General features: G+C 42.0%; 1 protein-coding gene and 1 long non-coding RNA gene across 3 annotated transcripts in view; one reads left to right on the top strand and one right to left on the bottom strand.

The window, feature by feature from the left end:
- LOC110493975 (MICOS complex subunit mic25) overlaps positions 1 to 17,458 on the top strand; it is a 60,932-nt gene extending 43,474 nt beyond the window's left edge. For both annotated transcript variants that reach the window (XM_021568614.3, XM_021568613.3), the window contains one exon: positions 17,119 to 17,458. In XM_021568614.3, the coding sequence (XP_021424289.1) occupies positions 17,119 to 17,142 (24 nt within the window). In that variant the 3' untranslated portion in view covers positions 17,143 to 17,458. The remainder of the gene's footprint in view (positions 1 to 17,118) is intronic.
- The window catches only part of LOC149975898 (uncharacterized), a 330,618-nt gene that overhangs the window by 294,183 nt on the left and 8,509 nt on the right, over positions 1 to 27,926 (bottom strand). The gene's annotated exons all lie outside the window — the stretch shown is intronic.

A 27,926-nucleotide genomic window follows, 5' to 3' on the forward strand; every position in this document is an offset into this window, starting at 1 on the left:
ATCATGAATCAGCTGGCATAGTTTTTCTGGATATATACAAAGAAATGTCAATTGTAAAAATGTAAAACAAAACAAAGTGCAGCTAGTTTGAATTCTTTCCAGCTTCAGTTTGAAGTGATTGTGTTACTGTGTTGTTGGCTAGCTCCTCTGAACAACAGTGTCCTGACGCGTGAGCACATTTTCGCGCCTCATTAGCTCATTGTTACCCCAGTAAATGTCTCTACAAAACAGCTTAAGCAAATGCTGCTACTTTTTTTTTTATCAACCTTTTTTTTTACCTTTTTTTTTCTCCCCAATTTCGTGGGATCCAATTGTTAGTAGTTACTATCTTGTCTCATCGCTACATATTAAGCAAATGTTGCTACTTTAAAAAAAAAATATTTTACCCCCTTTTTCTCCCCAATTTCATTGTATCCAATTGTTAGAAGTTACTATCTTGTCTCATCGCTACAACTCTTGTACGGGCTCGGGAGAGACGAAGGTCGAAAGCCATGCGACCTCCGAAACACAACTAACCAAGCAGCACTGCTTAACACAGCGCGCATCCAACCCGGAAGCCAGCCGCACCAATGTGTCGGAGGAAACACAGTGCACCTGGAGACCTGGTTAGCGTGCACTGCGCCCGGCCCCTCACAGTAGCCACTAGTGCGCGATGAGACAACCCGGACGACGCTAGGCCAATTGTGCATCGCCCCATGGACCTCCCGGTCGCGGCCGGCTGCGACAGAGCCTGGGCTCAAACCCAGAGTCTCTGGTGGCACAGCTAGCACTGCGATGCAGTGCCTTAGACCACTGCGCCACCCGGGAGGCCCAAATGCTGCTACTTTGCTGTTATTCTGTCTGACGTGACTGTTCGTTGTAGTTGGCTAGCTAGCAAGCAAGGGATAAGAACGTTGCCAGCCAGTATAGCAATGGAACATTTAGAACGAACGACTGGACTATATCTTGTGGAAGGATGAAATAGTATGAATAAATTCATCCAAATAACGTTTTTAATTAAAAACTAATTTTATTTAATATGTTGGTAATGCCCTCAAAGCCGGTGTTTGGACGAAATATTGGACTTTGTCTCGGGCCGAACAACACCCGTGCCAATATATCCTCCAAACACTGGCTTCTCGGGCATTATCACTTAATTAACCTATAGCAGACACAATCATTGACTTCCGTGTCCACAGACATTCATAGCCTTGTCCGACCAACACATTTTTCTGCATAATATCATATCTTCCCAACAGCATAAATATGACAAACATATGTAATAATAATATATTAATCTATAACAATTATCTGTCCACGTAAATTCCTAATTCATCCTACATATTGCACAGAGATCATTTTGTCTCATTTCGTTTCAGTCCAAATGAAATTAAAAATATTTTTTGTTTAGTTGTAGTTTTTTTCTGGTCTATTAAGTCAGTTAGTCTTGTCAATTTCCACTGAAAAATAGGTAATATTTTAGTAACTCATTTTGTTGACGAAATTGACACTGCTGGCACATTCCGGGCTGCCTGACATGGTTAGTGCTTGGATGGGGGATCAAGTGGAGAACTGCTGTATTTATGGTTACAGAGTCTAAGGCACTGCATCTCGGTGCAAGAGGTGTCACTATAGTACCTGGTTCGTATCCAGGCTGTATCACATCAGGCCGTGATTGGGAGTCCCAAATGGCGGCACACAATTGTCCCAGCGTCGTCCGGGTTTGGCCAGAGTAAGCCGTCATTGTAAATAAGAATTTGTTCTTAACTGACTTGCCCAGTTAATTGTCATGTATTTGTAGTCCTCTACAGAAGATATATATACTGAACTGACTATGCACAGACTGTCAATCAAGTGATGACAGCACATACAACAAAGTTGTCAGCTAAGATAGTGAAAATCTTCCACTCTACCTTTCTTCGGCAGTTACCAGGCCAACAAGTGCACAATTGTCCAACTTGTTTGAGGTAATGTGTTTCTCAGGGTTCAGTCCGCTGGCATTATTTGTATGACGTTCGTATTTTTTTGTCAACGGTATTCCACTTCCGGGTGGATGGTGATAAAAGCTAAATACTCAGTAAAGCCACAGGTCTGTTGATAGTTTAAGCATACAAACCCATCCTATCCCTATAAATACGGATGCTTAATAGTTTGCTGGTGTAGGTGGGTACAGGTCAATGTTCTCTCCAATTCAATTACATTTTCCATTCATCAGTTTTTGTGATGGGGTCACTGTGGTGCAAATGGTGCTCTGTTACCGAACAGAACTTGTATTGATGTCCTAACTCTCTTCAGCCACTTAACGTACCTGCAGCAATTATTAGGTTGGAAAGACTTGGGAATTGTCCCAGCCAAATACTTAATCTGAGCCCTCTCATTTAAACCATGCCATCTAATCATCCCATAACTGGAAATAGGTTCCAAAAACTTCTCACCTGTCCAACTCAATATGCGGTGAGCATTCTCTCACAAAATGGCTGCCAAGCTGCGTCACCCAGTTGGTGTCTACAAAGCTGGGCAGCCATTTTGGAGGTGACTCATCCCCACGGAGTGATACAGATCGTGAGTTACAAAAACCATTGCCTTCGGTGCAATTTCATAATATAACATTAGTTGCAGACAAAACAGTAGGCGTATAATTTTGTATATATATTTTTTGGGCTGAAGTGCTAGAAAAAGTAAAAACATCGCACTCTTTTCAGCTAAATGCATCCAACTAAAGAGAAACGGCAACATTGGACACAGCTATCTTCTGCTTTTGTGGTGGGCAACAATGTGTCGCTCGACACTCAAGCTCTCTCAGCATTGAAAACTTTGCCAGATAACTTTGGAGCTCTTTTGATAATTATTCTTTGGAGTGTTTAAGATATTTTAAAGTGGCCTCTTTCTTCACTACTCAGGCATGTTGAAAAGGAGGCTTACTACAAAATAAACGCTTCTTTTTCATCTCTTTGTCCGATTGATGTTTCCTCCATTCTGTGGACGTCTTTGAGTTTGTTCTGAAGGTTTGGACTGTGTCTGTCTGTCTGCTTCTGCTTGCCTGTACGATGTCTGTAACTATCTCAAATTGTGTATTTATGCCTTTCTCTTTGCTTGTCATTATCTCCATCTCTCTGTTCATCCCATTTCCTGTCACTGTGCTCTTTTATGTCATTGACAGACCTGTGATGATGAGGGCCTTGTCCCCCTTTTCCTCCTCCGTCCCCTCCCCTCTCTGTTCCATCCACAAAAGACAGCGAGGGCAATCCCGTGACGACCCTTCATGTGCCCAGCATTTCAAGTGTTTCCCGTCGGTCGGTTATTGTCATGCATATGAGACCTTCTCATGGTGTGGGTCACAGGGAAATGTCAGTGGACCAAGGCGGTGGCTTATCGTTTCTTCCTCACATGAACCCTAGAGCGGCCATTTTTTGTATATTTTTTTTTTTGTCTGCTCGTTGCTTTTCTGAAAGCTGGGGAGACGGCGTCTTTTATGTTGTTCTTATTTCATGTGTCAGTGGGAGAGGTGCAGTCTTCCTTCTTTGTATTGGTTTTTACCTTCCCCAAGGATGGGTGTGTGCATGTGCGTGCGTTTGTGTATACTTGTGCGCGTGCCTCAACCTCGGCCAATTAAAACTCATATTCAAGAACGTCCTTTTTAAAATCATCACTTTAGCAAGAGGCGTGTAGAACTCCATAGTCAACGGCTAGCATAAACAGCACTTATGAAGCATGCTAATGCTAACGGCGAGGCCTTTGAAACCCCATCAGCTGCAGGTGGCAACGTCTGTCTATTTCACACACTTAACCCTTCACCTCTCTCCTGAATACAGCGTTTCAACACCGTTTACCGAATGTGAGTGTATCTGTAGTATGGAGCTGGATAAGTGGGTTTCCCAGTGCCACTCAGTATCTACTGTCATTAGGTGGGTAAGTGGGTTTCCCAGTGCCACTCAGTATCTACTGTCATTAGGTGGGTAAGTGGGTTTCACAGTGCCACTCAGTATCTACTGTCATTAGGTGGGTAAGTGGGTTTCACAGTGCCACTCAGTATCTACTGTCATTAGGTGGGTAAGTGGGTTTCCCAGTGCCACTCAGTATCTACTGTCATTAGGTGGGTAAGTGGGTTTCACAGTGCCACTCAGTATCTACTGTCATTAGGTGGGTAAGTGGGTTTCACAGTGCCACTCAGTATCTACTGTCATTAGGTGGGTAAGTGGGTTTCACAGTGCCACTCAGTATCTACTGTCATTAGGTGGGTAAGTGGGTTTCACCATGCCACTCAGTATCTGTCATTGGGTGGGTAAGTGGGTTTCACAGTGCCACTCAGTATATACTGTCATTATGTGGATAAGTGGGTTTCACAGTGCCACTCAGTATCTATTGTCATTAGGTGGGTTTCCCAGTGCCACTCAGTATCTACTGTCATTAGGTGGGTTTCACAGTGGCACTTAGTCTCTACTGTCATTAGGTGGGTGTGTGGGTTTCCCAGTGCCGCTCAGTATCTACTGTCATTAGGTGGGTAAGTGGGTTTCACAGTGCCACTCAGTATCTACTGTCATTAGGTGGGTAAGTGGGTTTCACAGTGACACTCAGTATCTATTGTCATTAGGTGGGTAAGTGGGTTTCTCAGTGCCACTCAGTATCTACTGTCATTAGGTAGGTAAGTGGGTTTCACAGTGCCACTCAGTATCTATTGTCATTAGGTGGGTAAGTGGGTTTCTCAGTGCCACTCAGTATCTACTGTCATTGGGTGGGTAAGTGGGTTTCACCGTGCCACTCAGTATCTACTGTCATTAGGTTGAAGTGGGTTTCCCAGTGCCAGTCAGTATCTACTGTCATTAGGTGGGTAAGTGTGTTTCACAGTGCCACTCAGTATCTATTGTCATTAGGTGGGTAAGTGGGTTTCCCAGTGCCACTCAATATCTACTGTCATTAGGTGGGTTTCACAGTGGCACATTGGGTGGGTAAGTGGGTAAGTGGGTTTCACCGTGCCACTCAGTATCTACTGTCATTAGGTTGAAGTGGGTTTCCCAGTGCCAGTCAGTATCTACTGTCATTAGGTGGGTAAGTGTGTTTCACAGTGCCACTCAGTCTCTACTGTCATTAGGTGGGTGTGTGGGTTTCCCAGTGCCGCTCAGTATCTACTGTCATTAGGTGGGTAAGTGGGTTTCACAGTGCCACTCAGTATCTACTGTCATTAGGTGGGTAAGTGGGTTTCACAGTGACACTCAGTATCTATTGTCATTAGGTGGGTAAGTCGGTTTCTCAGTGCCACTCAGTATCTGTCATTAGGTAGGTAAGTGGGTTTCACAGTATCTACTGTCATTAGGTAGGTAAGTGGGTTTCACAGTGCCACTCAGTATCTATTGTCATTAGGTGGGTAAGTGGGTTTCTCAGTGCCACTCAGTATCTACTGTCATTAGGTAGGTAAATGGGTTTCACAATGCCACTCAGTATCTACTGTCATTAGGTGGGTAAGTGGGTTTCTCAGTGCCACTCAGTATCTACTGTCATTAGGTGGGTAAGTGGGTTTCTCAGTGCCACTCAGTATCTACTGTCATTAGGCGGGTAAGTGGGTTTCCCAGTGCCACTCAGTATATATAGTCATTAGATGGGCAAGTGGGATGTTGGAACTAGCATGTAGAATAATTGGCATTATTCAGGGGTGGGGATGGTGTAGACACAGTTATGGGGATATGAACACTCGTGCAGGTGTGTGTGTGTGTGCGCACACGCATCTCTGTGTGTTTGTGTTGAGACCCACCATTTTTGCCTCATCCAGGTAACCTGAATAGCTGGTCTGATTGAATAGGTCCAGACTTTTGCCATGACCCAATAATATTTGTACACACCTCACCAGTGGCTTCCAACTCACCCATTAAGAAACCACTGCCCTCGGATGATAAAATAAATAGAACGATTAAAGTAAGTGACGGGGGGAGGAGAGAGAGCTGGATTTCTTAGTAGATGTTGAATAAAAAGAGAGTGGCGAGTTGACTTTAGGATTATGTGGATTTCTGGGATAGCTTCATGTAGGTGTTCCCTATGAGGTTATTCAAGGGTGAGTGTACAGTACCAGTCAAAGGTTTGGACACACCTACTCATTCAATGTTTTTATTTATTTTTTACTATTTTCTACATTGTAGAATAACAGTGAAGGCATCAAAACTATGAAATAACACATATGGAATTGTGTAGTAACCAAAAACGTGTTAAACAAATCAAAATATATTTTAGATTCTTCAAAGTAGCCACCCTTTGCCTTAATGACAGCTTTGCACACTCTTGGCATTCTCTCAACCAGCTTCACCTGAAATGCTTTTCCAACCGTCTTGAAGGAGTTCCCACATAATATGAGAACTTGTTGGATGCTTTTCTATCACTCTGCGGTCCAACTCATCCCAAACCATCTCAATTGGGTTGAGGTCAGGTCATCTGATGCAGCACTCCTATCACCGACAGTGTCACCAGCAAAGCACTATCACACCTCGTCCTCCATGCTTCACTGTGGGAACCAGACATGTCGGAGATACTCCGTTCACCTACTCTGCGTTTCACAAAGACATGGCTGTTGGTACCAAAAATCTAAAATTTGGGCTCATCAGACCAAAGGACAGATTTTCACCAGTCTAATGTCCATTGCTCGTGTTGCTTGGCTCAAGCAAGTCTCTTCTTCTTATTGTTGTTCTTTAGTAGTGGTTTCTTTGCAGCAATTCGACCATGAAGGCCTGATACACGCAGTTTCCTTTGAGCAGTTGATGTTGAGATGTGTCTCTTACTTGAACTCTGTGAAGCATTTATTTGGACTGCAATTTCTGAGGCTGGTAACTCCAATGAACTTATCCTCTGCAGCAGAGGTAACTCTGGGTCTTCCTGTGGCTGTCCTCATGAGGTCCAGTTTCATCAAAGCTCTTGATATTTTTTGCGTCTGCACTTGAGGAAATGTTCAAAGTTCTTGACATTTTCCGGATTGACTGACCTTCATGTCTGAAAGTAATGATGGACTGTAATTTCTCTCTTCTTATTTGAGTTGTTCTTGCCATATTATGGACTTGGTCTTTTACCAAATAGGGCTATCTTCTGTATACGAACCCTAGCTTGTCACAACGCAACTGATCGGCTCAAACGCAATAAAAAATAAAGAAATTACACAAATTAACTTTTAACAAGGCACACCTGTTAATTGAAAAGTGTTCCAGGTGACTACCTCATGAAGCTTGTTGAGAGACTGCCAAGAGTGTGCAAAGCTACCATCAAGGCAAAGGGTGGCTACTTTGTAGAATCTCAAATATAATATATTTTGATTAACACTTTTTTGGTTACTACATGACTCCATATCTGTTATTTCGTAGTTTGTATGTCTTCACTATTTTCTACAATGTAGAATAACTTGTACTGCAGGTATAGATTTGGTTGTTCTTTTTTGATAAAAAATATTCAGAAACTACATATTATACTCATTACTGTATACTCTTGTTTACTATCATTACATGTACTTGAATGGGTATGTATACAACTAGTTTTCTTCAAGGCCACAGCAGAGCTTGATTTTCTTCTTCAGCCCTCTACCATACGTTCTTTCATTTGGTCTTTCGTTTGTTTGTTTGTTTTGTTTGTTCGTTTGTTTCGGTGTTTGTTCATTCAGTCATTCATTCAGTCATTCGTTCATTCTCTCCCCTTTCTCTATTCCCCTCCTCTGTATTCAGCCTTAACTCCATTGTTTCTCCATCTCATTCACAGTGGGTGTAGCAGTAACTTTACGAGTGGTATCAAACCAAGGATCACCATTCCATGAAAAACTGCAGTTCGGCTCATCTGTGGCCTAGTGGCTAGTGCTAACACAAGGCCTCAAATGTGTGTGTTCTTGCGTGGCATGAGTGCATCCATGCATGTGTGTATGAACACTACAGGATACAAATGGCCAACAGATTGCAGACAGTGCCCCCTTTTATCAATCCCCTTTATATGTAAGTGCAATAAGTGGACTAGGTTTTGTGTTACTGTTTGTCTCTCATGGGTTTCAGATGGTATTTATACAGCACAATGACAGAGAGGGGGAAAAGAGCGAGCCTGTCTGCCGCCACTCATATGATAAATTCATCCCCATTCAGGACAAGGAGCACAGTAGAACACTCAAGCCAATACACACACGCACTCTATCAGTCACACCACGACAGTATGCAATCCATACTGAAACCTATGAACAGCCATCTCCTTAATGTACGATTCTCAGTCGGGTAATTGCATGTCATGTGATCAGGCCATTCATTTAGATGGGTGGTGATGACCTGTGTGACTGTAGGATGGTGATGAAGCAAGCGCATGCACTCACACGCACGCATGCACGCACACACACGCATGCACGCACACACAGACACAAACGCTAAAAGGTTCTACATGGTTAGGACTGTGGTGGTCACGAAATTTCGTCAGCTGGTGATTGTCAAGCAAATAACTGTCGGTCTCATGGTAATTGACCGTAAATGAACATAAACACATTTAGCATCTTCAGGATTCTACACACAGCCAACAAACCACTGATGCAAACCTTTTGAACATCTACATTTTAGAAAGTCTAATAAATCCATGTAATATAGCCTAAACCTTCACAATAAAGTCATTATTTATTTGAGACAAGTCTAAAGAAAAATGATATGAAGAAAATGTAGTCTATTTCAGAAGAACAGAATAGCATACTCTGAGTTGTCCTTATGTTAGGCCCTGATCTGGCTATACCATACGGGTGTAGGCTACACTAGCTCATTTAGCAGAAAATATTTGCTCAGAATTCTGTGGTATTATTTTATATTAAGAATACAATTGAACAAAGCTGAATGAAATAGAAAGGATATTTGCTTCAAACGATTTGAGAGAGTGCCCACATGGGGCTATTCTGTGTTGAGCAGTTAACAAAGAAATAGGTACTCCTATATGCTTTATTTAGAGTTACTAATATAACTTTAGTGGTTCTACAAACGTTGGGCTGTATGTTTTGATTTTCAATACATTGTAAGGCTGCATGATGCGACTAATTATGATTTGTAAAAAAGTAGCTTGAAAGGCATGAGCTCTGCTTAGTTTTTTTGGCGCAGGCTGTACACACTTCATCAGTCTCTCATTCACAATTTGAGAAGCACTTGATAATGCCTCGAGTTTTCCAGCAGCATACCCTTTGTGTGGCCGTAATGCCCCCTAAAAATACCCATGCGTTTTGCAGCCCTTCTCACTGCCTGCTCCGAAGCATCTCATCTCAATCATCACGTGATCTTTTGAGCAGGCAGCACTCGCAGGCCACAGGTGAAGACAGACACATCGGGGACGCAACTGCGAGCGTCCTTATTCAATTCCGACGTGCATATTGAAGATATTGGAAGAACTGTCCACATGTACTTTTTGTCAGCCAATAAGATGAGTAGGCTTTACGAACAGCAAAAGCACTAGCCTATGTCAATCTACTATCCCCATTTACAAAAGTTGACCTATTCTGTGCGAGAAATAAATATTCCAAACATAGTCTGGGATAGTTGTGGGATGCGATAGATCACAAATTAATACAACAACAACAAAAAAAAATTTACACAGAGGCTGATGCAACAGACCGTTTAGCTTAAAATGTTTTTAAAACTATTAGGCTATTTATTAACATTATAAGCGCAGCAATGCGCACACGGCAGTATGCAATGAGCACAAATGTTCCATTTGGAGAAAACACCATTATCAAAAGTGACCGCAAATGCGATTATGCATGTAAAGGTGTATTTTTATGGTGAAAATTATCTTCCCAAACTTGTAACTCTGACTGAAATTTTTTCCCATTCCTCCTTGCAAAACAGCTCGAGCTCAGTGAGGTTGGATGGAGAGCATTTGTGAACAGCAGTTTTCAGTTCTTTCCACAGATTCTCGATTGGATTCAGGTCTGGACTTTGACTTGGCCATTCTAACACCTGGATATGTTTATTTTTGAACCATTCCATTGTAGATTTTGCTTTATGTTTTGGATCATTGTCTTGTTGGAAGACAAATCTCAGTCCCAGTCTCAGGTCTTTTGCAGACTCCATCAGGTTTTCTTCCAGAATGGTCCTGTATTTGGCTCCATCCATCTTCCCATCAATTTTAACCATCTTCCCTGTCCCTGCTGAAGAAAAGCAGGCCCAAACCATGATGCTGCCACCACCATGTTTGACAGTGGGGATGGTGTGTTCAGCTGTGTTGCTTTTACGCCAAACATAACGTTTTGCATTGTTGCCAAAAAGTTCAATTTTGGTTTCATCTGACCAGAGCACCTTCTTCCACATGTTTGGTGTGTCTCCCAGGTGGCTTGTGGCAAACTTTAACCGACACTTTTTATGGATATCTTTAAGAAATGGCTTTCTTCTTGCCACTCTTCCATAAAGGCCAGATTTGTGCAATATACGACTGATTGTTGTCCCATGGACAGAGTCTCCCACCTCAGCTGTAGATCTCTGCAGTTCATCCAGAGTGATCATGGGCCTCTTGGCTGCATCTCTGATCAGTCTTCTCCTTGTATGAGCTGAACGTTTAGAGGGACGGCCAGGTCTTGGTAGATTTGCAGTGGTCTGATACTCCTTCCAGTTCAATATTATCGCTTGCACAGTGCTCCTTGGGATGTTTAAAGCTTGGGAAATCTTTTTGTATCCAAATCTGGCTTTAAACTTCTTCACAACAGTATCTCGGACCTGCCTGGTGTGTTCCTTGTTCTTCATGATGCTCTCTGCACTTTTGACGGACCTCTGAGACTATTACAGTGCAGGTGCATTTATACGGAGACTTGATTACACACAGGTGGATTGTATTTATCATCATTAGTCATTTAGGTCAACATTGGATCATTCAGAGATCCTCACTGAACTTCTGGAGAGAGTTTGCTGCACTGAAAGTAAAGGGGCTGAATAATTTTGCACGCCCAATTTTTCAGTTTTTGATTTGTTAAAAAAGTTTGAAATATCCAATAAATGTCGTTCCACTTCATGATTGTGTCCCACTTGTTGTTGATTCTTCACAAAAAAAATACAGTTTTATATCTTTATGTTTGAAGCCTGAAATGTGGCAAAAGGTCGCAAAGTTCAAGGGGGCCGAATACTTTCGCAAGGCACTGTACATCCTTTGTAAAGCTGATTTAAAGTGCTTAATTTTAAGAAGTTAGTTGGTCACTTTAGTTGTGATACAAACCTTATCAAAACATATAGGCCTATGGGCTAGGCTACATGAGGTGTGTGACTGTGATTAGAAAAAGTCACAAAAAAAGGCAATGTTTCTTGCCCTAAGCTGGGCATCATTCACAAGTGGTAATATATAATACTTGTGATAATATATAATTCACAAGTGATCGACTAATATTGTCACCCATCAGACTATTCTTGTCTTCACATATACTAAATAATATATGTGTGAAATTAGTTTTGATTTGGAATGGACTAGGGAAAAAATACATCTCTGCACTTAAATTTCAAATGGAGGACTCTTTTCCTGTGGTTCATTTTCATGCCAGCCAGGTAGGATATACTCCTGTTGTAAAGATAAGCAACATCACATCACTGGGGCCAAGCTTCCTGCCATCCAGGACCAAAATACTAGGGGGTGTCAGAGGAAAGCCCTATAATTGTCAGAGACTCCAGTCACCGAAGTCATAGACTTTTTTCTCTGCTACCTCACGGCAAGTGGTACCGGAGCGCCAAGTCTAAGTCCAATTGGCTCCTTAACAGCTTCTACCCCCAAGGCATAAGACCGCTGAACAATTAATAAAATGGCCACCGGACTATTACGTTGACCCCCAGCTACTCGCTGTTTATTATCTATGCATAGTCACTTCACCCCTACTTACATGTACAAATGACCTCGACTAACCTGTACCTCCGCACATTGACCCGGTACCCCCTGTATATAGCCTTGTTATTGTAATGTGTTACTTTTTATATTTGTTTTACTTTATTTGGTAAATATTGGTAACTCTTTCTTGAACTGCACTGTTGGTTAAGGGCTTGTAATTAAGCATTTCACGGTAAGGTCTACATGTTGTATTCGGCGCAAGTGACAAATAAAGTTGGATTTTATTTGAATATTTGCTTAAAATATTTGCCGGCTAATTTCCTAAAATTATCCGCTGCCATTGTCGCAAACCCTATTACTAGTGTGTTCAACCTCTTTGTGTCGTCTGAGATTCCTAAAGATTGGAAAGCGGCCGCGGTCATCCCCCTCTTCAAAGGGGGAGACACTCTAGACCCAAACTGTTACAGACCTATCCTGCCCTGCCTTTCTAAAGTCTTTGAAAGCCGAGTGATCAAACAGATCACCGACCATCTCGAATCCCACCGTACCTTCTCCGCTATGCAGTCCGGTTTCCGAGCTGGTCACAGGTGCACCTCAGCCACGCTCAAGGTCCTAAACAATATCATAACCGCCATCGATAAATAACAGTACTGTGCAGCCATCTCCATTGACCTGGCCAAGGCTTTCGACTCTGTTAATCACCGTATTCTTATCGGCAAACTCAACAGCCTTGGTTTCTCTAATGACTGCCTCACCTGGTTCACTAACTACTTCTCAGAGTTCAGTGTGTCAAATTTGAGGGCCTGTTGTCCGTACCTCTGGCAGCCTCGATCGCTGCCCGCCCACCTAGCTTCACTACTTTGGACGGTTCTGACTTAGAATATGTGGACAACTACAAATACCAAGATGTCTGGCTAGACTGTAAACTCCTTCCAGACTCACATTAAGCATCTCCAATCCAAAATGATATCTAGAATTGGCTTCCTATTTTGCAACAAAGCCTCCTTCACTCATGCTGCCAAACATACCCTTGTAAAACGGACTATCCTACCGATCCTTGACTTCGGCGATGTCATTTACAAAATAGCCTCCAACACTACTCAGCAAACTGGATGTAGTCTATCACCGTGCCATCTGTTTTGTCACCAAAGCCCCATATTCTACCCGCCATTGCGACCTGTATGCTCTCGTTGGCTGGTCCTCGCTACATATTCGTTGCGAAACCCACTGTCTCCAGGTCATCTAAAAGTCTTTGCTAGGTAAAGCGCCGCCTTACCTCAGCTCACTGGTCACCAAAGGAACACCCATGCACTCCAGCAGGTATATTTCACTGGTCATCCCCAAAGCCAACACCTCCGCATTGTTCCGCCTTTCCTTCCAGTTCTCTGCTGCCAATGACTGGAACGAATTGCAAAAATCACAGAAGTTGGAGACTTATACCTCCCTCACTAACTTCAAGCATCGGCTGTCAGAGCAGCTTTTCCGATCACTGCAGCTGTACACAGCCCATTCAACCAACTACCTACCTCATCCCTGTGTATACATTTTTTTTTCTACTCTTTTGCACACCAGTATTTCTACTTGCACATCCACATCTGCACATCTATCACTCTGGTGTTAATTGCTAAATTGTAATTATTTATGGCCTATTAATTGCCTTACCTCCTTACTTCATTTGCACACACTGTATACAGATTTTCTATTGTGTTATTGACTGTACATTTGTTTATTCCCATGTGTAACTCTGTTGTTTTTGTTCCACTGCTGTGCTTTATCTTGGCCAGATCACAGTTGTAAATGAGAACTTGTTCAATGGCCTACCTGGTTAAATAAAGGTGAAATAAAAAAAATATTATGAAAGTTGACAATAAATATAGTAGGCCTAGCCATTAGAAAGTGATGGGATCCTCCCTTTTTTAATAGAAGCCATCACTCTGTTTTCTCGCGCAATTACATAGCCTATAGAAATGTTGTGCACCTTGAGCTCATGGGCTCTCATGAAGTGTTTGATTCGATTTTCGATTACATTTGCATTGATGTCAGAGTGATTAGAGGGACAATAGAGTGTGGAGTACCAGGCAGTTAGCAAGTTTGGTAGGCTACTAATGACTACCAGCAGCATCAGAGCTTGGAGAAGTCTAATTACCGTGACTAAACGGTAACGTGGAATTTGACTGCCTTCCTGAATCGTGACCACCAGTGTGGCGGTAATACGGTCACCACAACAACCCTATGCATGGTTAATCCGACGTCTGCAGTGGCTGTGGAGCATTTACTGTGATACGGCCACTGCAGAAGTCAGGGCATTTATACTTCTTGCACTTCACTGAGCAGAGCTGTTGTCAAGGAAGTGAATCTGTATTTTTACTGGACCTCGCACCCACATCTACCGTCAACCAATCATGTCTATGCGGAGCCCTCCGCATTGTTCCAAAATTTGGGAGGCGCACGGCAATGCGGTAAGGAGCTCAATTTGGCCCCTCATACCTCTAGAGACTCCGCAATTGAGTCACACCCTCCATACGGTGCCTGCGACCACATTTTCAGATATAGAGTAAATTGGCTTTTACACACATGCTTCAGCCAATGGCTTGTGTGGTGTCTCCTTTTCATCTGTCATCATCATCACTGTCTCCAGTCATTTTGACTGCAGCCAAGGTCACCTCTACTAGTGTGAATGGCCTGATGGTCTCTCTCTCTTCCCACAGTACTGTAACCAACTGTTGTGGTTCAAACACATTCACAGTGCTTTATCTTAACATGTTATTCAGGACTGGTAACTTCTACCATTTGGATTTAATTGATGACTTACTAATGGTAACTGACTGAATATGTAACTTGCATAGTATCTGATTCACTAACTGATTACAAGTGTATAATGGACTTACTATCTGATTCACTAAATTACTGGCTATTTCCTGAATGAGTATGTGACTGACTTGACTATCTGGCAGATTGGTTAATTGACTGACTGAATTAATACAGTAGGCTCCAAAATTACTGCCACCTCTGACTGGCAATGCACAAACAATACTTAACCAAATATAAACAATATAATTATAAAGAGAAACTCAAAATACCAACATGTGTGAAATACTGTACTTTATTTTAACCCACCAAAATCATTTATTGATTTAATTCCAAATCAAGGTATCACAATGAATGGCACCCTTAAAGATTATTGCAGATAACATCTACCAAAATTAAACCAGTAATTAAATTCCACTTATTTAAGGAACTATATTGAGCCATTACATCGTTGTCCTGTTTCACTAGGGTATAAACATGAGGTAACACGCATGCAATATCCCTTTGTCATCCAACATCATGAAGAAATCAAAAGAACTGGCAGTTCAAGAGAGACAGATGGTCGTAGGCCTTCATAAATCTGGTAATGGCTACAAGAAGATCCACAAACGATTGAATATACCCACTGAGCACTGTCAGGGCAATTATGAAAAAAATTCAAAAGATATAGAACAGTTGTAAACCTCACGGGTAGAGGACGCAAATGCATTTTGCCCCCCGGGATAGGGAGGAGGATGGTGAGAGAAGCAACAAAATCCCCAAGAATCACTGTGAAAGAATTCCAGGCCTTGGTGGCGTCTTGGGGTCACCAGGTTTAAAAAAGCAGCATCAGACGCCGCCTCCACAACCACAGGCTCTTTGGAAGGGTTGCCAGAAGAAAGCCTTTAATGACCCCAAGCCACAGACGCAAGCGCTTGGAGTTTGCCAAACGTCATTTAAAATATGACTGGAAGAAGGTGCTCTGGTCAGATTAGACAAATGTAACGTTTGGTTCGATACAGCATCGGCATGTTTGGCGTCGAAACAGAGATTCATACAAGGAGAGGCACCTCATACCCACGGTGAAATATGGTGGTGGGTCAATGATGTTTTGGGGCTCTTAATTCCAGAGATCCAAGGGCACTGGTTAAGATTGATGGCATAATGAATTCCACCAAGTATCAGGCAATTTTGGCTGACAATCTGGTTGCCTCTGCCAGAAGGCTGGGACTTTGCCGTAGGTGGACTTTCCAACAAGACAATGACCCGAAACAGACCTCCAGATCCACACAGAAATGGTAATGTGACAACAAAATCAATGTTCTACCATGGCCATCTCAGTCGCCGGACATCAATCCAATCTAAAACCTGTGGGCTGAGTTGAAGAGGGGAGTTGATAAGCTCAAACTCAAGAATGTGAAGGATCTTGAAAGGATCTCCATAGACGAATGGTCCAAAATCCCTCCAAATGTCTTCCTTAACCTCATCAAACATTACAGCAAAAGACTCCATGCTGTTATCCTTGCAAGAGGCGGTTGCACGAAGTACTAAATGAGGAGTGCCAATAATTATTTAACCTTTTGATTTTGGTGAAATTTATTTGGTATTAAATAATTGTATGATTTTGGTGGGTTCCATTGAGACATTAATAAAGTACAGTATTTCTCACATGTTGGTATTTTGAGTTTCTCTACAATTATATTGTTTATTTTAAGTATTGTATGTGCATTGCCAATCAGGGGTGCCAGATATTTTGGGGCCTACTGTAAATGACTGGCTGGATGGTTTGCTGGTGACTGACGGACTGGTTCTGAGAGAATCTGTTGTTAGTGCAGACGAGAGAAGACAGATATTGATTTTCCTTTCTATTATTTTAGTTTTTCCGAGAGAAAAGCCAGTGAGTCAGTGAAGTGTGTGTGTGTGTGTGTGCGCGCTATTGCCTATCAGCCTGTGACTGTACCTATTATCAGATAAGTCTAAAAAAGGATTGGATAGGTACTAGCAATAAGGCTATAACTCCCACCTTTGATGGGCAAGGTGGAATTGTCATTTTCACCATATTGCTTACGATATTTCTTTCAGAAGTACATGGGGGTAGGGTTTAGGGGTTTATTGTGGATAGGGCGAGTATACAGTAGCTTCATATGCAATGGTGTAGTGGAGGGTAAATGCCATTGATGCATCGTTTATTTATTTCGCGCAAACGTTTACCTACCTTTCACATAAAAAAAAATGCATTCAAAGTATAGGGAGTGTTACTTTACTCACTGCGAACAGCGATCAGCATTTATCCACCTGTATTTTGTGTGTGTGTGTGTGTGAACGTAGTCATTACTCACAGTCTGTGTGGTGAGCTAGAGAGCTTTTGTTTTCTTTTGGAGTCTTGGCAGAACACCTATGTAGCATCAACCTGTTTGAGGGAGTGTGTTAGGGTGGAGGGGAGGACTACAATCTCTTACCGTTTGAATGAGCGTGTAAGTACATTGTGAGTATATGATAACATCTTTGTGATTTTGTGTTTGTGTCTTTGCCCATGTCTATAGACTGAATGACTGACGGTCACTTGCTGTGCCTTGTCCACAGACCCTGCTGATAAACCACGGTTGAGAAAGAACAAGAAACCAAAGAAGAGAAGGAAGGCGCGGGGGAGGAGAAGGAGAGCAGCACATCCATCTTCCCCCATCACTTTAAATCACCCTCCATTTTCTGTCTAAACTAATCCAACTGGGCCCAACTCCACTCGGACTCAATCCAGCACTACCTACCACTATACCTACCGCATGCCTTCTCTCCCTTTTTCCATGTCCTTGTTTTGGAGTGTATTATCTTGATTTGTCATCTGTAGTGCATTGTCTTGATTTATTTTGAAATTGCACTGGCACATCCTTCAGGGCTCAAATAAATCCTTCCAATCCTGACAAAATGAGATTGAAGATGGCTCTTTGTCGCGCTGCACCTCCTGACGTTAATGCCCCACACTCGGGGTGCCTCCTACCCACAATGCGCGGCTTGATTGCACGGTGCTCATGGTTTCATTAAACAGCTGGCGTCCTTAAGCCGACTCCATGGAGATACCAAGGGAGACTGTGTGTGTGTGGGTGGGGGGAGGGAGGGATTAGTTTAAGATTTATGGAAGATTAGTTAGTAGCTAAGAAAAAGTCATATTTTATAATGCAGATGTAGAATGTAGGACGGTGATTATTCTGGGGCACCAGTTTTCATTTCAAGCCTTGCATAGTTATGTTCAATTGGTAAGGTAAATTACCTAATGATATGGGTAGCGGATGAACTCGGGGGGGAAAGAATGTCCGGTATTCTCCGTTGCGGACTACTGTCAAAAATAAATAGTGGAGGTACGCAGGTAGAACATGAGCATATCACAATAATTAAAACAAAGATTTAGGCTATTACACCATCATTTATCATTACTGCCTATCGGCAGCATGAAAAAAAATTGCAAATGGACTTGAAAACCGGTGGTATAGGCTACGCTCCAAACTACGGTGTGGATCGATGTACAATATTTTTTGCCAAAGCAGAGATGATTGGCTGGGGCCAAGACAGACAGCAGTGGACCCATCAATCAAGTGAGGCTACAGATGTGCCTAATGACAATCACAGAATGACATAACACTTGTTGGTGTTTTAATAGACGACTCTTTCCATTCATTAAATGGCAGTGTTTCAGATGCTGGAATTTCTTTGGAGTGGATGAACGGGTACAGATAGCCTACGTTTTCAAGTGATTTGTTTGAAAACATCAGGACTGGTTGTGTTCATGCCACACTAAAAGGTCATACATTTTTACAGTTAAATGTCATGTCTTTTCAATTAGGCCCATAAAAAAAAAGCATGCACACATAGGAGGTACCGTAACAGGATTTGTTTTTAAATCGATTTTCACCCCTGGATAACCTGACGCCATTGTGTGAGTGTTGGAATGACACACCACTAGGATCGATTGTGAGAACTACTTTCTTTCTCTCCTTTTCATCTGTTCTCTACCCCTTCCTATTCCTTTAACATATCCTGTTTTTTTCCCTCACTCAATCAATCACAGGTCCCCAACCCTCTCAATCCCTATGGCTTTATCCCCAAGAGGATACTAGTGCCACTACCTACAATACCTGTGTGTGTGTGTGTCTTGCAGCCTCATATTGTCCCTTTTCCACTGTTACCATGGTTACTTGCAGTGCGCTAGCGGCAAAGCAAGGTGTGGTGGAACCTTGAAGATAACCCTTAGGGTCACCCTGCAGAGAGGCTCAACTAGGTACAGCTGACAGCCCTATACAATACTGCAACATCCAACACACACTCGCACACCATTGCTGAAATCTCACTCCACATATCCATTGTCTGGAAGAATTGCGTGTGTATGTGTGTGCGTTTCCACTCAAATTCACGACTACACACACACACACACACTAGGGTTTCCGGTATAAAAATGTGAGCCAGACATTTCACCGGAAGCATTTTCATTTACTGGACATTTAAATATACTGGATCCATATGCATTGGTTGCACAACCTGATTAGGGCGTCCAACCACGGTGCTCAGAATGCCAGAAATCACATTTTGTTTATGGTAATTCATCGTAACAGGACATGCAACTCGGATGCAATGGCGTGCGTTATTCTTACTGAATTCCGATGACCAATTAGAAGATGTGAGAACACAGGCTGCACGTCCATAAGGCTAGGGGAAGCTTTCCCTGAAGGAAATTGCCAAAATTATATAGCTTAAATAGCCTACTCCTGTCTATACATAAATAAAATAATTGCAAAATAAGCTACTACTCCAGAAAGCATGATTTGACCAGAGGATCATTAGCTAAATGTTTTTTTTTTTCCATCCTCTAGGTTAGATGTAGGTCATATTGTATTTGTCTCCCCCTTTCGTAGGCCCAAAGTAGGTTACCCTGTATTTTTTTTGTCGTATTCTGGTAATGTCTCCAGTCATATAAAATATATTAGCCTAAATTATGACTATTCAATGGAATCATCACATTAAGGATAGTAGGGTATTTTACATAAATATACGAATGGGATAATGGAATGCTTTATTATCCAGGTGTATTTTTATGGTGTAAATAGCTTCCACAAACTTGAAACCCACACGCACCTATGTTAGAATAACTGTCCACATTTACTTTCCCACAGCCAACAAGAGGAGTAACGAAAAACAAAATCACTAGCCTATGTCAATCTCCAAGGCAGTAGGCTACACGCAAATGTTCGTTCCATAATACAATTAGTGGGAAAACGCCATGTGACAGAGATTAAAATATCCGTTAGAAATGTAGAAAGACGGGATATTTAAAGATGCAACAACTAGCATGGGTGGCTAATGTGACTAGGATTGTGCCTCTGGCTACTGGACAATGAAAGAAACTTGATTTGAAAACCAATAGAACACGAGAGAAACATGTTACTTGTTCCAATGGCATATGGAAGTCTTTATAAAATAATTACCTATTAGGTAAGCCCTTTGGCTAGTCTAGTTTGAAACGAGGTAAGACATTCCTCATAATATGTAGCAAACCGTTTCAAGCTCATGTCTCCAGCTCATTGCAAAGTGGCGTGTGACACGCTGAAGCCTGCCAAGTTGCCTATGCACTTGATTGGCGAATGGGAAGTGCGCTTCAATTTACCAGTTGAGAAGAAACACAATTAGTTATTTTTAATTGTGGCCATTGTTTTTTTTACACGCAATTGCCATTAGAATTGTTGCGCAATGATTAAAGCGCATAAAGCGCTTATTAAAGCGCATGTTTCACTCCAGCAGCAACAAACAGCTGTTTGGTGCGCTGTTGCAGCGTCTCTGGCGCAAGCTACATCGACTGGTATTTCAATCAATTAATAGGCTAAAACGCATTATTTCGCAAAGGACAATTGTCCTGCTACAATTTTATCGGATTTTTTTTTTTTTTTTACAAAAGTCGGTTATTACCGGCTAATGGAAACACGGACACACATTTCACCTCTAGCATGCGTTTGAGTTCAACCCCTATAGATGTTTGTTGCTGGAATCAGACTTGTTCTCTCTGCTACTATGTGTGATCAATTCCAGAGCACCAGAACAACAGTACTGCAGACTGGGAGTCAAACGGTAGATCAATAAATCACTCCTCACAGCTCCTGGTACCAACTAGCACTGTGATGGACTGTCAATCTCATCTGTGTGTGTGTGTGTTGGGTGGCGCGTGTGCATCCATGCAATTTCCCTCATACACCAGAGATTAGCCTTTTGTACACCACATGTGTCATCTATATTACATACATATATATTAAATAGGTTACTGGGTCCCCCCCCCCCCCATCTCCTTCTCACTGACATTTCTCCACAAATACCAGTCTCTCTATAAAATGTCTTATATCCTCTCTCCTACCCCATTATTCACAACGACCATGTTTAAACAGCCCTTTGAATGTTTTCTGCCTTAATGCTTTTATTGCTACCCTTCAGTTTTAATTAAGACGGTGGAATTAAGGAAATATCTTGGGCGATTTGGCAAGATCTTGGATCTGGCATTGCCTACAGTATGGGGAGGGTCATGGGTGTGTGTTAGAGAGAGAACGGTACATTATATTTGCAGTTAGACTAACAAACATAGCAACACTTTAACCTTTTATAAGTCGCTTTTGGGGATAGCAACAACATTGTCAGGCAAAGACAAGTCCTATGATCTTCCCTCCTTCCTTCTCTCCCCAACACCGCCGCCTCTCTTACTTTTCCACGTTATTCCGGTCAAAGACTTTGGAATAACAGGAAGTGTTGTTTCCGTGGGAAACCCATGCAGCTATCTTTTGATTCGACGAGACGGCTGGAAGGTGCGAAGTCTGAAAATGACATGGCACGTTCTGAATTCTATTACACTATTGATTTCCATTCATGCAATTAACTGAGCCGGGTGAGTGAATGCGGAACGGGGATGTAAACAGAGTAATGCCCATCAGAATGCGTTTGGTTTCGCAGTATGCTTTCCATGACCATTCCCAATGATGGTCTCATAGTGATGGCTAAAGATTTCTGAATGGTTTTTAGCCCCCATTGTTTCCTGTTTTTTAGAGTACACGTAACTTGAAAATAAAGCTATATCACAATGATCTGTGAACATGCATGAAATGATCCTGAAGTTACACTGTCTGTGTGTTTCTCTCTCGCTCTCTCTCTGAAAGACTTCCCACTTGTCACAGATGTCAATTCAACGTCTATTCCACATTGGATCAACGTAATTTCATTGAAATGACATTCATTCAACCAGTGTGCGCCCAGGGGTTTGGCACCACAGGCCTAGTCCAGCCTAGCTGACAATGAGTCTAATTGCGGTGTGTGGCTTTGCAATCGGCGCAGCTTGCTGACATCACTGTGGCTGGGCTAATAGAATAGGCTTTTGATTCAATTGTCTTAATGAACAACTGGAACTGGCTACTGGATAATTGAATTAGAACCCAGCTCATTCTCCAATGGGACGACAGGAGCCACAGCTCCTGGAAGATAGGAGGATGGGAGGGGGAGAGAGAGAAGATGGAGAGAGAACCACAACAGGAGAACTCACTAAGCAAAGGTATGTTGAATCAACATTTTATCAACAGAATTATGTCATAGTTTTTCGGCATGCCGACATTTCTGGGTTGAATTTGCAAAACGTTTGTCAAGCTCGGTCCACTTTTTCCAGTGTGTATTTTACTGGGGACTCTTGACCCTCAGCCATTAATTATCTCACTCCCATCCTCAAGCACACAGACACACACCACACCACACACACACACACACACAGATAAAGGTCTTATCCCAGAGGGGCCATGCAGCGTATCTGAAGTGGAACGCCTTATCACTCCCCTCCATCAGCTAGCCTGGGAGAGGGAAGAGGAGGACGACTGGGAGTAGAGGGAGGAAGACGGAGGAAGAATGCTGTATACACAGGGACTAGGGAGAAAAAGAAAAAGAGGAGAGAAGGAACTATAGAAGTAGGAGGGGAAGGAGAACGGAGGTTTGAAGTTTGAACAAAACAAAAATAGCGTGGAGAGTGGTAAAGTACAGGTAGAAGAGGGGGGGAAAGGGAGGGTGAAGTAGCTATACAGGACAGGTGCTGTACACTGAGTGTGAGGGAGGGGTCTGGGGAAAAGAGAGTGAAAGAAGAAAAGAGAGGCAGTCCATTGAGTCCAGGAGAAACAGCTTGAAGACCGGGCCCGGCTTTATTCTTTATCACATGACATCCTCTAAAGTCATTACACCCCAATAATAGAGACTCGGGCCAACTGAGCTCCTTAACCCCACTGGTGTGTGGGTCTGCGTGTGCACCAATGAAAGTGGCACATCACGTAATCCCACCAGTAACTGGGATAAACCCACAGTCTAATCTCCCTTTGTTTTTCTCTTTCTTTTCTCCCTTGTTCTTTTCCACGGGAAGCATTGTCCTTTACCTTATCCTCACCGCTTTACTTACTGCGGCGCTCCCTAGGCGCGGCTTACTGCGGCCCTCCCTAGCCCCGGGAATCTTCTCTGCGTCTGCAGAAGGGGCTTGTGGATTCTGTGTAACTTTGACTCATATTATGAGCTCCTGGCTGGATTTGAGGGAGACTTTCTGGGGAAGGAGCTCGGTTTTGTCGTCTTTACCGCTTGTGTTAAAGTGTGATGTTGAGAAGTTTTGGGAGTGAAAGACACCGTACGGATACACCAATTAAAACTTGATCAACAGGTTTAACATTTGTCACAGCTAAATCGCTAGGGCTTTAGAAATAGTTAGTAGGTAGGGAAGTGTTGTTGGCCATAGCTAGACAGCACACTTCAACGATACACATCACATCCCATCCCCCCCGGGGCAGCGGCAACAGGCCCAGGTGCTTGAAGTACCAGCAAGGCCGGGCAAGCAGCTAATTGCTCACAGGTGTGGGTGATTGACAAGTGATTGCAGAGTGATAGGTGGACTGAGTAGGGCCTTGGCTCGGCTGGGTTTTCCCACATTTGTTTGCTACCTTGTTGTTATCGTATGACTTTTTGCATATCTTATTTTTGCCACCAGCCTCACTAACGGACAGGATAAGGACCGAGATCGCCCTGGACCCTGTTAAGTGCATTGTCTCCTTAGCAAATGCATCCAACACCCTTTTCTCATATACTTACTTTCACGTTAAATGCACACATTGACAGATTATGGAACAGCTAGGCAGGCCTAAAACCTCTAGACATAGCGAGACTAGACTTTTTCGTAAACTGGCCAGTTGGTTTTGTAACTATGCTTTTTCTGGAGTGTGGAATACACATACCCATCTAACACAGACTCTGGCCTTTGTGGCCTTCTCCTTCAAGGCTGGAACACACACACACACAGTCCCGGTGAATAATGACAGCTTCTTGTTTGTGTAATGATCGTATCGGCTCCGGTGGAGAGAGAGGGGGCGGTGTTATTGGCTTTGTCTGAGAGTATACAGAGGATCAGTCACACACAAACACACACACACACAAACCTTCATCGTGTCTTCTTCCGATGGACATCCAGTGTAAACGGAGAACAGCTTTGATTGACTGTGGGGCATTGTCTTTCTCTAGGATTGTATAGGATTTCAATGGTGAAGTGAACCTCCACGGTCACAAAATGTTGATATGAAGTTCACAAATGTTCAGTCCTTAAGGCTGGTGTGAATGGCTCGTCACTTTTAAATGTATCTAGTAAGCACCATATAATTCACATCTCTTCCTGTCTCACAAGCAATAGCAGGTATTCATAATGTAGTGATTATAATGCTACTTCTTTAGCTTAGCAGGCATTTACATGGTAGTGTTATTAATGTGATCTCGTCAGCATAGCGTCACGTCTCTCCTCCTCCTTCACTATTAGCAAGCGGGCGGAAGGTCAATCACCTATTAACTTCAGCCTATGAGCATGGCACACTAAGGCATTTCCACTACGCTTCCTGGATAACCTTTGGGCTGACTCGTGTAATAATCACTTTCCATTCTTTCAACCAATGGGCATACATCTAGGGTAGTATTTATACGTCAACTCACCCTTTGTGTGTCTCACTTGCTGTTTTGAAACAACGGTCTTCCATCAGCAGACGAGGCCTACCCCAAAGTATTTCATGTTGCATTCTGTCTCTGTTGTCGTTCAGTTAAGCCTGTACTATACTACACCATAACTTTGATAATCTTTAAGTGACACTAATAACCTCTTTCGTTATCCATATATTTTTTTTATTTTGTTATTATTTTCTTTTTTTTCATCTTTATTTAATCAGGTAGGCCGGTTGAGAACAAGTTCTCATTTACAACTGCGAGCTGGCCGAGATAAAGCAAAGCAATGCGACATAAACAACAACACAGAGTTACACATGGGATAGACAAACGTACAGTCAATAACACAATAGAAAAATATACAGTGTGTGCAAATGTAGAAAGAGGAGGGAGGTAAGGCAATAAATAGGCCATAGTGGCAAAATAATTACAATTTAGCATCAACACGAGTGATAGATGTGCAGATGATGATGTGCGAGTAGAGAGACTGGGGTGCAAAAAGCAACAAAAAAAATACTGTATATTTATAGATACATTGGCAAAAAACACTCTTGGCCTTGTAGTGCTTGTTCTGTAATTGGGGGTATTTACATGATGTTTATTTGGGGTGTATTTCCACGTTTAGACACAATCTGTCTAACTGGTTAGGTGATTCTGACTTCATTTCTATTTAGCAGCCATCAGTTCAGCCTAATCATTCCCGCTCTCCTTTCTCCTAATCCATCTCTCCTCCTCTCACTCGCTCTCTCTCGTTGTCCAGCGCTTAACCAGAAATTAGATTTTTTTTAGGCAATGAACAGTTTAAGTGAATCTGTCAATCCATCGAACTTAACAAACCATATGACAGGTATGGTAAAACTACTAATTTCCATCTTTCTGATTTTGACGAGATTTTGCCGTGTACTTTAAGGGAGCTAAGCTACCTGTAACATTTTCACCCGAAAATAGCTTAATGTCAGAAACATATCAGTAGTAGTAACACTTTTTTTGGTGTGTATATATTCTAATACTTTAAAATTGGCCCTTAACCTCATTCATTAAAATGTTACAAGTAGCTCACTTGCATCCGACTGACAACCAGTCATTTTGGCTGTGATGCCTTCATTAAGGTTAAGGCGTCAAGTTTGGGGGGGAAGTCACTTTAGATCCAGTTACTGAGATGAGATAATCAGATGGTTAATTTATGAGAGGGGAGATGAGAAAAGATAAAACTGTATATTACAAAGACGTAGCATGAATTTATGTGTGAGACAGAGGGGACATGCTAGTGTGTGTGTGGCTATGCGAGTGTGTAAAGCAGTGGCGGTCAGTGCTGTTTAAGATGAGGGAGGATGATTATTTTTGTATGAGCATGGCCTTATTTCTATGACAGCATATTGGATGACTGTCATTCATATTCCATTCACCCGGCTCAATGTAACATCAATAGGTTTAGGCTACTACATGATACTCAAATTTTCCCTGTACCCGACATGAGGTTGCTACAACTTAGCCTATGAGTGAAAGTTTACAACGTAGGTGCACAGATCGAGAGAATTTTGTGTAATCAAGGCCTGCATCTAGCTGATCTAGGGTGTAATCATTAGTCCAACGGTTACAAATTACTGTTTCTATTAGAGAAACGTTAAGGTATGTTTATTCTCATTTTTGGGATAGGGGGCAGCATTTTCACTTTTGGATGAATAGCGTGCCCAGAGTGAACTGCCTCCTACTCTGTCCCAGATGCTACTATATGCATATTATTATTAGTATTGGATAGAAAACACTCTGAAGTTTCTAAAACGTTTTGAATGATGTCTGTGAGTATAACAGAACTCACATGGCAGGCGAAAACCTGAGAAAAATCCAACCAGGAAGTGGGAAATCTGAGGTTTGTAGTTTTTCAAAGCTTGGCCTATCGATTATGGAGTCTATGGAGTCAAGTTGTACTTCCTATGGCTTCCACTACATGTCAACCGTCTTTAGAAACTTGAATGAGGATTCTACTATAAAGGAGCCAGTGGTCTGGCAGAGTGTCTCAGGCTCGTGACGTGTGCTCCCGTTCCAATTAGCTCTCGCACTCCGGTTGGAACATTATTGATGTTTTATGTTAAAAACATCCTAAAGATTGATTCCATACATCGTTTGACTTGTTTCTACAACCTGTAACGGAACTTTTGAGTTTTTGTCTGGACGAAGTGCTCGCACCTCATGAAGATGGATTACTGGGCTGAACACGCTAACAACACGTGGCTATTTGGACATAAATGATGGACTTTATGGAACAAATCAGTCATTTATTGTCGAACTGGGATTCCTGGGAGTGCTTTCTGATGATCATCAAAGGTAAGTGAAAATGTATAGTGTTATTTCTAACTTCTGTTGACTGCAAAATGGCGGATATTTCTCTGGCTGGACTGGGCTCTGAGCGCCGTTCTCAGATTATGCTTTTTCCGTGAAGTTTTTCTGAAATCTGACACAGCGGTTGCATTAAGGAGAAGTCTATCTTTAATTCTGTGAGTAACACTTGTATCTTTTATCAATGTTTATTAGTAGTATTTCTGCAAAATCACTGGATATTTTGGAATCAAAATATTACTGCACGTATCGCGCCAATGTAAACTGAGATTTTTGGATAAAAATATGCACATTATCGAACAAAACATACATGTATTGTGTAACATGATGTCCTAGGAATGTCATCTGATGATCATCAAAGGTTAGTGATTAATTTGATCTAAATTTCAGCTTTTTGTGACTCCTATCTTCGGCTGGAAAAATGGCTGTGTTTTTTTTACCTGTAAAGCATTTTTGAAATCGGACACGATAGGTAGATTAACAAGAAGTTGATATTTTATTTGCTGTATTGGACTTCTTAATGTGTGAGAGTTACATATTTCGAAAAAATATTTTTCAATTTCGCACGCTGCCTTTTCAGAGGAATGTTGACGAGGAGTTCCGCTAGCGGAACGCCTGCGCTAGAAAGGTTAAGAAATGTTTTTAAACAGAATCGGCGGAATGAATACACCCTCCTCACACACAAACACAGTTCACTTTCATAGCAGCCACATATAAAAACAGCATGATAAGTGCATTCGGAAAGTTTTCAGACCACTTCACTTTTTCCACATTCTTTTACGTTACAGGATTATTCTAAAATGGATTTATATATATATATATATATATATATATATATATATATATATATATATATATATATATATATATATATATATATATATATATATATAAAATACTCATCAATCTACACACAATACCCCATAATGACAAAGTGAAAACAGGTTTTTAGAAATGTTAGCACGTGTGTGCGTGTGTGTGTGTGTGTGTGTGTGTGTGTATGTATATATATATATATATATCTCAATAAACAGAAA

The sequence above is a fragment of the Oncorhynchus mykiss genome, chromosome 17 (genome assembly GCF_057628025.1).
Source record: "Oncorhynchus mykiss isolate SJ-2025 chromosome 17, ASM5762802v1, whole genome shotgun sequence".
NCBI classification, from domain to species: Eukaryota; Metazoa; Chordata; class Actinopteri; order Salmoniformes; family Salmonidae; genus Oncorhynchus; species Oncorhynchus mykiss.